At 29.1% G+C, this 13329-nt stretch overlaps 1 protein-coding gene across 3 annotated transcripts in view; it reads right to left on the bottom strand.

Annotated features, from left to right (window-relative positions):
* Window positions 1–13329, bottom strand: part of LOC113404861 (uncharacterized) — a 39138-nt gene that overhangs the window by 10970 nt on the left and 14839 nt on the right. For 2 of the 3 annotated variants that reach the window (XM_064216137.1, XM_026645934.2), the window contains exons 3-4: window positions 11705–11858; window positions 4099–4200 (exon numbers count right to left, since the gene is read on the bottom strand). In XM_064216137.1, the coding sequence (XP_064072207.1) occupies window positions 4099–4200; window positions 11705–11858 (256 nt within the window). Of the gene's footprint in view, window positions 1–3364; window positions 4201–11704; window positions 11859–13329 lie in introns of those variants that run through there. The other variant, XM_064216138.1, reaches the window with a different exon arrangement.

The following is a 13329-nucleotide window of genomic DNA, read 5'->3' as shown; positions in this document are numbered from 1 at the left end:
TACCAAGTAAATAAATAGATGCAAACAAACTTGTATACGGTATACGTTTTAATTTAGTATACGTACTATAATAAGGTTCGACTTGATTTAAAGGGAGTGGTATTCCGTTATCATGGTCGAAAACACATTAACCCCAACGAATTTATTTAAAGAGCACACACAGTCTGCGTATTTTTGAAAGCAAACATATAAATATGCATCAGATAAACATCGCATAGGCCCGGTACGAAATGGCGGGTCGGGGTTCTAATTAATTTTACACAAACTCTTTTATTAAAACATCTATACGTTCTCAAACGATGTATTTATTCATACTCTTCTATAAGATTACAACACAGGTATGTTTGATTGGATGTTTGTTACACAATCACATTTGAACGTCAGGATAGTTTATAAAATAACATTGGATACTTTTTACGGTTCCGTACCCAAGGAGTGTAAGCCTTGTTACTAACCCTAAGCCACCTACTTTTCTGTCCCGACAGTTTAGAACCGTAATCGATTCTCAATAAGTAAAAAATTCAATTGATTGATTGGCAGGAAATTATGAAAATACGTGCAAAGAAGAAGAAAATAAAAGTCCAAACCGAATGGTAACAAATCTCATACAATAAGGCACGAAAATATACATTTTGGGATACCATTATCCCACGCCGGCACATACTTCTTACGCGTAACAGTTATTAGTTGTATTAATATTATTTTTTTTTTTTTCTTTGTATCAAATCTATTTCTCTTACTTATTATACAGTGAATTATAATAACAATAGAACTGGAGGATTAGTGATTAATTCCCAGAGAACCGAACTTACGAACAATTTGTGACGAACTTACGAAAAATTCCACTCGCACTTGCCACGTCGTCGTCGTCGTTGATTGGAACAGTTCCTATTTATTTCTATATGAATCGCGTTAATTCATTATATACATTTATTTAATTATTTATTCAACATTATCCATCTTTATTCAATAAAGTTATATAAATGAGAATAAATTAAAGGAAAAAACTTAAAAATAGAAACATATACTATTACAACGTAATAATTATAAAACTTTAAAATACAACAATACAATAAAACAACAAAAAAAAATTAAATAAATTATTTGTATAAATTTATTATATTTATCTTTTATCGGTGGAATTTATGGAGATTCATTAAAAAATAAACAAAACATAACATGCCTATTGTTATTTATATGCCTAAACGTATATATTTACATATATTAACATAATTTGCATTTAATTATAAACGTTTTTTCTTGAATTTCCGTCGTATATCTTGATTTCTTCTACTTTGTACAGCTATGTTATAAATAAATTAATAAAAAACAAAGTCGGATATCAAACTTAGTCGAACGTTATACTGTTCCCCGCGCTTTTGATATGTCAATTTCATAATTAAAATGCGTTTGACCGTGTTGGAAGGGTTTGTGAGATTAAGGGAGACCAAATTAAATGTTTGGGACGAGTTAAAACTGCGTATATAAGTCATCGAGTTTGGCCAAATACAATTAAAAAGATTCGAGATGAATAATACAAATTCAATTCTCGTTTCGTTTATGAAAATTAAATTATTGCTTTAGAATTTTTAAATTTTATTATATAACTAGTTGTCGCCCGCGGCTTTACTCGAGTTTTAGGGGTTGGTTGTCACGTGCTAGGCAAAAAAATGTAGCCTATGTGCTTCCTTGGAGTTTAAGTTTGCTTCATACCAAATTCCATCAAATTCGGTTCATTGGTTTGGTAGTGAAAGAGAGATAGATAGACAGACAGAGAGACAGACAGAGTTACTTTCACCTTTATAATATTAGTATAGAAGTATAGATTAAATATATATTAAATCAAACAATCTATCTTGACTTTTATAAATCATCTCGTGCTCGGCGGTGCTGGAAAATATTTTGAGTAAACGTAAATAGACGAATCAACTTGTTACAGCCGTGGTGGAATAAGCACTAAGCCATTTCAAGAAGAGAAGAAGCATTTACTGCAGTGGAATATTGAATTAAAGTGGAATGTTTCAATTATAACAATATTGCTTATTCGTATGTTGATCGGACTTGATTCTGCATCAGAATGTGCTTGTAATATCGCGGTATGATATTTATAGTACTATACCTACAAGAGAAGAATATCAAAGCTACACAGCTAAAGCAAGTAATATTGCAACATCGATCAAGATTAAACAGTACTAATAAACGACATAGATTTATATCTTGACAACAAAAGGACGAAATAAGACGTGCAGTCGATAGGAATGTAACTAAATAAGACTAGATCCTGTAATCAGGCTCAGTAATCTCGTTTGTGCATGCATTTCCCTTACAACGTTAAAGTGGACTAATTTATACTAATAATCTATATGCGAAAGTAAGTCTGTATGTCTGTTTGTTGCTCTTTCAAAGTCAAACCCCAGCTGAATTTGATGAAATTCTAAAACCAACTTGAACACCAGGACATGGGTTAGTTTTTTATGCCTATTACACGTTGACTATGTCACTTGTAAAATTATCTAACGTACTAACAATGGATAAATTCGAATTAATATATTTTTTTTATTTAAAAAACATACTTATATCACATTGAATATCAATTTATTCTTAAACGATTTACCGTATTGTAAATACGTCTATATTAAAAGACATGAATCCTTTCTTTATGTAGTCAACAATTATAGCGATAAAACTTAGATTGCAATAAAAACACAATCAATTATATAAATCAAACGACATAAACGAGACCACTCCAAAAAACTTATAGCCGACAATAATAATCTCACCTAATTTGTCAAATCAGGAAAATAACTAATGAATTATTAGATACAGACACGTGTCGAATCGTGAGCGAACAGCTGACGAAAAAAGATATTGTATACTTATTAATAAATTCAGAAGGAAACTAGTTTAGTAATACGTTGATCCGGCATTGCGAAGGTCACACCGTCGCTTACACGCTGCCGGAACGGAATTGACAAGATTGGGCGCTGCTTGACCGCAGACCAAAATGATTCATAAGAAAACTATCTCTACCGTACACTAAAAACATAGAACGTCATTTCATACCGTGTACTGCAGTTTAGTTTCATAGCTAGCGGCCCATCCCGGCTTAACACAGGTACAGCCACATAAAATTTTATTAACGATGTACAACTGAAGATTATCGGTGTTTTTTGGACCAGAAACATTCGTGGAAGTACGCAGTACTGCTTAACTCACTAATGTTTCGTTACAATCGGATGATACAACGCATAGAGCACAAACATACAAAGAAATATTATTATTTAAAAATTAAGATAACTAATTTCATGTTATATAATTAATTAATTAATTTAGTGCAATAATTTAAAAAGTATCATGCAAATACTTAAAGGTTCTAATAAAACAGGGTATAATTCTTATTTGTTTTTTATTTTAAAGTAATAAATATTTATTTACATCGATGACATTTACAGCTGAACAACAAACAATAAAACTTAAAAAATATTTAACATTAAAGAAAATGCAATAAAAACAAACATCCCATGTTATGTCGTTTTCAAGTAATTAAAACTATTGTGTTACAGAAAATTAAGATTTTTAAGTGACATAACTACATGCAGTTGATTAAGGAAGGTATGTGTATACAGGGGCAGTAACTAACATGCATATCTATCTATTATAAGCATTCACTACTTATGTACAATTATTAAGAAAATAAATTATAAACATGCTGGTTGATATCTCGTAAGGAGATGTTTAAGTGTTTGCAACAAGGTTTGAACGGCTTTAAATAATCAAAAAAAGACAACGAGAAATCACGATGAAAGAAAAATAAATAAATATGTAAGATATTTTATACTAAAAGTTGTAATAATATGAAAATGAAAGAAGTTTTACAGAAGAATATACAAAGAGAAGACAGATGTCAGCTAATAGATTAGCGTTCAGTTTAAGATTAAACAAGAAGAAAAAGAGTTGAAAGATTTAAAAGTAACTACAGACATTTAGATAAAGATTATCTACAAAATAATGATTTCTTAATGTCTCTTTAAGTTGTGCATGAGCTACTAACTAGTATATTTTGCTAGAGTTTTTGTTTTTAACGTCGGTAAATTTTACCTTGTTGGCTCGGGGGCTGGAAGCCATAACCCGATGCACCAGGGACTACTCCGCTGGTCTGAGAGGGGTCGCCGGGGGGCGAAGGTGGGAACACTACTGGGCCTGGAACAAGAGAGATATTGCTTAAAACATATAATATAAATTTATACGCTATGTATTATTAGTATATAAATGTATTAATATGTCGGGACGAATGTTAATCAAATTTGATTCGTTTTATTAAATTACTGAACTTGAAATATTACGTTCAAAATCTCTCAATTGTAGATAACTAACTTAAACTAAAGTCTATAATCGTATTAAATATATTAATATAGATTGTGAATGTGTGTCTGTACGTAATCATTTGTATATTGTCTATTAAATAGTTTTCAAAAACTTTTCTTAGTCCAATATTTCATTTTTTCTTTAGTCGATTTGTGACATGAACATACATACTATTCTAATATACTATACATACGTCTTAATTATTATTATTTATATACTAAGTGTATTTTATATATGAAATCAAAAAGACATATTAAAATCAAAAGTCAATATTAGATCGAACAAACCGTTCAACATTCTTGACAATGCCCTCCAAATTAATTTATTACAAAATAAATTTAATTTACAACGAGGCAAAATTTAACAAGCTCAAGATCGGAAAAAATACACAAACATAAATTTATCAGCTTAACAAATATTTAAAAAAAATATATATTTAACAGTCAGTATAAATAAATATACTCGTATGACTTCATGCTCATCATTGTTGGATATAGCAATAGAATTCAACGTTTCAAATTGTCATTTGAAACCTAATATTTCCGTAGATTTTATTGACCGAATTCTGCCCACAACAGCTAATGTCAAAGAGCTAACTGCAAGTGAGCAACACAATCAAACACTTACTTAATTCTATGATATGGTACGATCAAAGAAATAATAGATCTCTGAGGCACGATTGTAACTCTGACTACTTTATTTAGTCAATTTACTAGTTATAAAGGTTATAAAACGTTACGATATAATCCAATTATTGTGGTCTCGACGCGAGATTCGATCCCTAGGTTCTGCATCCGTATCTGCATACCTCTGAACCAATGTTTATTATAAATTACATTTAGTTCAGTTAAATAAAACACCCGTTGATTTCCACACGATACGCGATGATCTTAACCAACAAAATTATTGATAACCATATATTTTTCTTCAATAATATTTTGCCATTTTTATATAAAACGATTACCAGATCGTTAAACATTAACAAGTAATAAAACAAGATTACAGATAAATAATAAATTATAATTTATTCGATTATATATTTTGCAAAGTTTCTTGATACGATGAGAAAGTATTACGAATATTACTTTGTAGAATAATTATAAAAATAAACTTTCAACACATTAACACGATTACCAATAAATTAACTCGTAACTTACATTTGCTATAATATGTGTTAAAAACTTTCATATTGCATAAACTTCGAAACTCGAATACGCGAACGTGTACATCTTAGTAACGTTACAAATTTAAATAATATGTGGTTTCTTTAGACGAAAGAGAGTTCATTCACCTCGATACATTTGAATTTTTTGGGGACATGTATTTCTCTAATATGTATAAGTGTAAAACTTATATATAAGCTATAAAGTATATAATTACTGAAATCAATTTAACAAATAATTTCAACTTTTAATCATCACTCATTACAATAAACTAATTATAATACACAATTCTATCACTTACTTCCTACGCCTTATTTACATAAAGGCGTAAGTGGTTTTATATATTTGGAAATACTAACTTCATTGTTAATTATATGTCAGATCGATTTAGTTCAACTAAATATGATGTTACGTTACAAAATATTTAACTAGAAACAAGCCTAATTATACTAAATAAACAACGTTGTCATTCAAGGATATTAAAATAATAATTATAGCAATATTATTGCTACAATACGAATGCAATTATAGCTCTTATTATTGTGCAAATAAAGGTTTAATTGGAACAAAAAAATAATTTCGTACAGTGGGCGTACAGTTTACATATAGACGGTAGATAATTAAAATTGTGCAATTCACAAATGTCCACTATAATAGCTTTCGAATAGAAATTAATCAGCGCTTACTCGCATTAAACATTACAAATAAATCAAATAATTTACATATATAAATAATTAATAATACTATTACTAAGTTAAGTCTTCTGTATAGTTATTTAACTACCCAGTGTTATATTTACGACTTGCATCATCTTGTTCTAAAATTCCATTCAAGATTTATGAGAATGTAATATGACTGTACTCTATTAAATGTGCGTATATAAAGTTATGAGGTGAAAATCTACCTTGAAAATAAACTGTTTATTGTAATAGGCACAAGGGAATATTTTTTTTTACCTAATAACCTTTGTAAACGGTGTCGCTAGAGAACAATAGATTTAGTCATAAAATGATACAAACTTTCGAACAGGATACTTAAACGCGACTAAATCGATTAAAGTTGTTTAAAACAGAATTTATAATATTTATAACAATTTAATAAATATACACTCTGTACAGGGTTTATTATATGAAATATCAAATATCGAATATTTGAGACAGAAATTATATTTTTATTCGCCAAATTTAGATAAACTGCGAATACACTTTAACACCGTAAAAAAATTAATCATTACTTACTTTGCCAATGTACCACCAATTTTGATAAGAGATTTTATATCCTGTACTTACACTGGGTCTATGGGTATACTATATATTGCTGCTTGGCGGTATAATACATGACGTCATGTATGACGTCTGATAAAAGCTTTTATCAGACATCCATTGTAAAGAAACCTGCTTGGTGTTGGATACAATTTTGTTAGCTCCTTTTCCCACTTGTAGGTCATTAACGCGTTTTACGTTGGCATAAGTAGTATATTAATTTCATATTGCTATGCGAACAGCCTTCCTCGTACAATAACATAATTATGTCAGCACACGCGTGACATTGAATAAATCAAGTATCAAAGCGTGTCGAGCGATTGCAACTGAATACCAAGACGTCTCGAACTACCACTATGAATGGTCTTTAAAATGGTGAATTTTCTCAAAAATCAACATGACTTTAGATTGGAGATCTTGTAATTAAAAAACAAAGGTGATTTATTCGAATTTAAAGAAAACGAAACTAACGAAAATAATTGAATACAAATGGAATTAGAAAAAAAATTGAATTCAATGAAAAAGTTATGTGCAAATATCACAAAAGTGAAGTCCAAAAGTCATTAAATTAAATCACTAGAGTGTAAGCCTCAATACAGCTACGACTATTAAGACTTCTCAGCGTTATAGCTAAGAGAATGTCCTATTGATCCTGATTAGGGTATGGATAGGTTATGCCGTACTCGCAACAACAATAGCTTAAGTTACACATCAAATAAATATATATTAGTCATTATGAAAAATGCAGCTTTTCGTTTCTTCGTACACTTAAATATTACAAATACGCACATTATCTAACAGTTACTTAAAAGATAATTCTTTTTTATGTCTAAAACATTTAATTATAGTGATTTTTTAATAATTAAATACACGCAAATAGTAGGTAATTGCTATCTCTTGCACATATTGAGAAATGATTGTTTTATGCGGGATCTTACAACATAATACAACACTTGTTTTGTTTTATTACTAACGGCAACTAAATTAGATCTAATTTTGCTTAAAATGCAAATTGACAGTTATTTAAATATATACAAATGCATAAATAATTTAAAATATCAGACGTATTTTTTTGCTGGTAGTTATAATAATATATCTACTGATATAACAAGAAAAAATTGATGTTTCAATTTATAAATCTCGGCTACATTAAAAAACGTAACGAGAATCCTCCAAAAAGGTTTTCACGAGAGCTCGTCTGCCATCCATCCAAAAATATAATGAAATTCAGTCAAAAAACATCAATAGCTATAACGTTTTATCAAACTCGTTATACGCGCAACAATTAATTCTGATTGAGGGATGCCGTGTGCAAAACACTTGTGCAACGTCCTCGACGGTTTTTGCTCGGCCGAGCATGATTCTGTCATTAAACGGACCGGGACCCTTCTAACAATAACCACGTATATGATATACTATGTCGCGCGAATATTTGCCTTCGTTATTCTGGAGTCTGATTTAATTTGACGTTTCTCTTCGGACAAATTCGGATGATATGCTTTAAACTTTTACGTGTATTAAACATCTATATACTTATGTGTTTCATATCTATATATTTGCTTATGGTGTACAAACCAAGATCGACATCTGTACTGTCTTTAAAATCCTATTGTCAAGACTAGGTATCAAACTGGCCATCGTTAGCAGTCAGGAGCACAGGCTGCACCAACCAGTCGTTAAACAAAACATATTAAAAGGTCATAAGCCTGACTACTTTTTTAAGTCAGTAGCAGATTCAATCGCGACGGTCGCCAGATCGATAGATCGGAATAACGTTATAAATCGCGCATTGGCATAATTTATATCATACAGATTTGTTTCGGTCTGTAAATTATTCCAATCTAATGCGTAACTGATTCGCCTGTAAAGGTCGCGAGGATCAGATAACTATATCTCTTTAAAAACAAGTAATACGATAGGACTGGATGAAAGGAAGCAGGCCCTGCATTATCTATTACTAAGTATATTCATAGTAGGAGGACATATACAATCGAACGCGTTAATTTCAGGGGCTATTAGTCCGATTTGATGTTTTTTTTTTGTGTTCTATAGCCCGATAATAGATAAATTGAAGAAGCATATAAACTATAGAACTATACGCTATAGAATTTAAAAAGAAGTTAAGAGAATATAACGACATTTATATATGTATGTATATAAATTAATAATCAAAAATTATCAACATCGTAACAAGTTATTTGACATTATTATAATTATATGCAATAAAAAAATATTATATTACTCTATGAGGCCGTATAAAGTTAATTAAAATATTAACGTAACGATATTGTTCATACAAATAATAATTTATGAATCGAGCAACGGCGTTAATAGATTAAGATAAGTATTCTAAATCGTTTTGTTATCTATAATTAACTAATTAATTTATTTATTAAATAGATCGCATGTGTATGATTTAGTAACTCATGAAGGAAGTGTTTCAACAAAGATTAATTAGCAGGGCTCGATTCTTTAGAAATTGGACTAAATAAATTTAACTGGTCGGCCCCTTTCCTGCCTTCAAACAGACCAGTCTAATTTACATTGGTTTGCGTAAACGTTCATTTGGCTTCAAGTGGTTAAATTACGGAAGCCGCAACCGTGAAAAAAACTGGGGCATAAAAATGCTAAATAATTAAAATGCATTGGCAATTGTAGGAACCGATGCAGTGTCCTTCTGTGTATAACTAGCAAATTTTGTAACACAATATTAATTGTATAAATCATATCATTAATTGTATTGTATAAGACTAAATTAATAAATGTGAAAGTAACTATATTTGTTTCTTACATCGTCATCATTAAGCTACTGAACCGATTGTAATGAAATTGAAAACAATTGTAGTATAAAATTTAGATAAGAACTTAGGCTCAAAAATTACATGTTTTTCAGGGTAATAAGGGATTAATAGGAAAAATAAAAATGATTTGACGAACTCCATGACGATTGAGAAGTACTAAAATTGTTTTACTGCATTTTATAAGAAAGAAGAACTTCAAATTCACAAACACTATTCTATTTTAAGTTTAAACTTATTCTAGTTTAAGTTTTACGTATATTGTTTTACCACATTTTTCAGTGAGGCATTACAAAGATAGGTACCCTCAGATATAAGTATAGATTCCAAGGTATTCGCAGTAAAATAAATTAAAAAATATAACATAGGAAAACAAAGACAACCACGAACGATGTTGAAAGTATTTGCGAATGTAATGTTTGCTTTCGTAATAAACTGAACACATGTCGTTACGAACAATTAGTTGAGTGCAGTCGTTTCTATATTTGCCACAAAACATCAGATACCACGCCTTTAAACGTTTCTTAATATCCTTTTGTTAAAATGTTCTATATATGGCTATCTAACTTCTATTCTATTCGAAATCTGACAAAAGTCGGTTAAGAATTTTCATGAGTAAATGCAATTTAATTACCTATAATATTGAAATGTTACATAAATACTTTCCGTATAGAAATCTAGGCCTGAGAATTTATATATAGTATATGTATCTAAGCTATAATTTTAAAATAAATTCGGAAGAAATAATTAATTGTTAATTATAATACAATCATTTCAACAAGTCCTATTGATTGTAGATATATTTTGATATAAGTTTATAGTATTTTATATTGAGAAACTAATATAACTTTATTACTAACAGTATTTAAAACGGGATATTTACCATGTTTTTTATTTTTATTTGGTGGAGCTCGATATTTCGACATTATCTACGAATGTCTTGTTCACGAGAAATATCGAGCTCCACCAAATAAAATTAAAAAACATGGTAAATATCCCGTTTTAAATACTGTTAGTAATAAAAATAACCATGTTAATTTAAAATCTAATATAACTTTGTCTATATTAATATCTGAAAAACTTTTCTTTTATATATTCATTTGAGTTCAATTATATTTGGTTGGTTAAGTTATTTACGTATAAATATAATTAACAATGTCGATAAAAAACAAATTTTCTTTTATCTGAGTAGTCGGGACGATTTAAAAGTATTATTTATATTTTGCAACTACATATTTTATTGTTTGAAATTAATGTGTTCGTCTTAATTTGCCCTATTTCCATTTTAAAATATAAAATAAAGCCATTAAAATGATTTACACATAGCATAAAATAAACCATTGTTGCACAAATTTATAATAGATCTGTATGTTGATTTAATTACAGTAATTGAGCAATCATTCAATTACAAACTATTAGAATAATGAGAACAGTTTATTGTTTTCTAATAAAATATCTATTTACAACGCGTTCATTTAAACATCATAAAAATATTAAAGCCATAATTAGATTATTTGACCGTATTGATGATTAATCAATTTTTATATTAATTTCATATGGTTTTTTTTATATAATTTAACAAGTATTGTAATTGCTTTTAGAAGGTGTTAATAAACAAAGATGACTTTAATGTATTGTAAGTGTCGGATTATAAAAACAAGGATTATATATACATTTTGTTTAATAAGTCCATAAGAAACACGACCTGAGCAAGTTGAGTGATACACAGATATTATTTATTTATTTTATATTTGTTGTAATAATTTGAAGCAATGTTTCACCAATGTCATCAGGTGGCTAATTCGCCAATAATTTTAATCCGATAGATGGCGCTGCTAGTCAGTGTATTGAGACATTCTAAACTCATAATATATCTGAATTTAAAATTTTTGGGCTAAGCATCGCTGTGGTTAAGTTATTATCATATTGAATAAACTGTAAGTCACTAATGACAAACGTGAATTTAAAATCTATGGTGCTTAACACTTAATAATCCGCGAACTACAGGAGTTAAGGTTATTTTTTATTAATGTATATAAATATATGTACAGATAATTCTATACATAGTATATTATTTAAATATAAAATGAACGATATAATTATATTATGATAGTACCTGTGTTAGCCCTTGGATCTCTAGCAGCTGCCGCTGATAAAGCATTTAAACTCGGAGGTCCAAAGTTGGTCGCGAGGTAACCGTCTGAGAAACCAAGACCAAGGTGGTTGAACTGTGCCGTTGTGAGTAACGCGCACGCACAAAGAATTAACGCCTGTGAACAAAACAGAAAAAAAAAATTAAACATTACTTTATTTGTCCAAAGTAAAAATAAAACAGCCTATAAATATCTTTACAACGTATCATACACTTAAGAGTTGAATTAAAAACATATAAGATATAATAAATGTTGGTTAAGATCGCAGACTCGATTTAATTTATCCAAAATAAAATCTACGTTTGTGTCGAAAAACGAATCCAAAAATAGTAATGTAATTTTACGTAATAATTTTAGATATTTTGACAAATAAGCATTGATTATAAAATCTTGTATTAAAATAAAAGAGCCTCGATTCGATATACAGATGATTAACAAATTATAATTTATAATTAAATATATTCAGTGATGTAAATATTTACACAAATAAACAAAAATTTATTGATAACCCATAAATGCCGATAAATAACCATCAAATATATGGTTTTATCCTCGATTGTGACAAATAAAAACGATAGAATTAACAAATGTTTACATTATTCAAAACATGATTTTCCTTGCGATATCAGATATACTTAATACGAATCCAATATGTTGAGGTCATTTCCTTAATTTACATAAAAAACGTCTAAAATTCAAAACATAAACAGTTACTTGATAGAGTTTTGTGCAAGCCCGTTTAGGTTGGTACGATATTCTAACGCTAAACAGCAGTTGTGTTCTGCTTTGAAGGGTGAGTGAGCCATTGTAAGTACAAGCACAGGGGACATAATATCTTAATTTCCAATGTTGCTGACGCATGTTAATGTAAGAAATCGTTAATATTTCTTACAGTGCCAATGTCTATGGCAGGGTGGCCCCACCAGCTAGACCATTTGCCCTTCAAATTATAACACATAAAAAAAAACGAAATGACCAAAGACGGAGTTTCTACAAATAAAACGCGTGACGTAATTAATTCGAATTTCAAACGTGAAACATAATTAATACTAAATCATATTAATCAATATGTCGATCGTACTATTATTTGATTTCTTCCGTGACCTTAGTACAATTTGTTGCTTTCAATTTAATTACTCATATAAAAATACATTCACTTTGTAACACTGTAACGCTATTGTTATGTTGATATTAAAACACCGTTCTCTTAGCTATAAATAATTAAAATAAAGGTTGAGTATGAAATTAAAAATAAATCTAGTTTAGGTTATTATATTATAGCTTATCGTTCATACTTGTCAATTAACAACACTGAAATCCGAAACTGAAACGACTACTGAACGTTAAGTTAAACTAGAACATGCGGCGTGTTTTGCGGAAGTATGTATATGATTAATATGAATATCTAGTTTATATATAATTAATTATTTTTACTTCGAAGTTTCATCCGCTTCTAATTTACTATTGACGTGACAAGCATGTATTAACATAAACATTATTTAATAAACTTAAACATAAGTCTGTTTTTAAATGTTACAAAAACGATTAAAATGTAATAATTAACAAATTTATTCATTTAATTAAATAT

This window comes from Vanessa tameamea, chromosome 10 (genome assembly GCF_037043105.1).
Source record: "Vanessa tameamea isolate UH-Manoa-2023 chromosome 10, ilVanTame1 primary haplotype, whole genome shotgun sequence".
In the NCBI taxonomy this organism is placed as follows: domain Eukaryota; kingdom Metazoa; phylum Arthropoda; class Insecta; order Lepidoptera; family Nymphalidae; genus Vanessa; species Vanessa tameamea.
The sequence above is the reverse complement of the archived record's forward strand: the minus strand, read 5'-3'. Positions and strand labels throughout refer to the sequence as shown.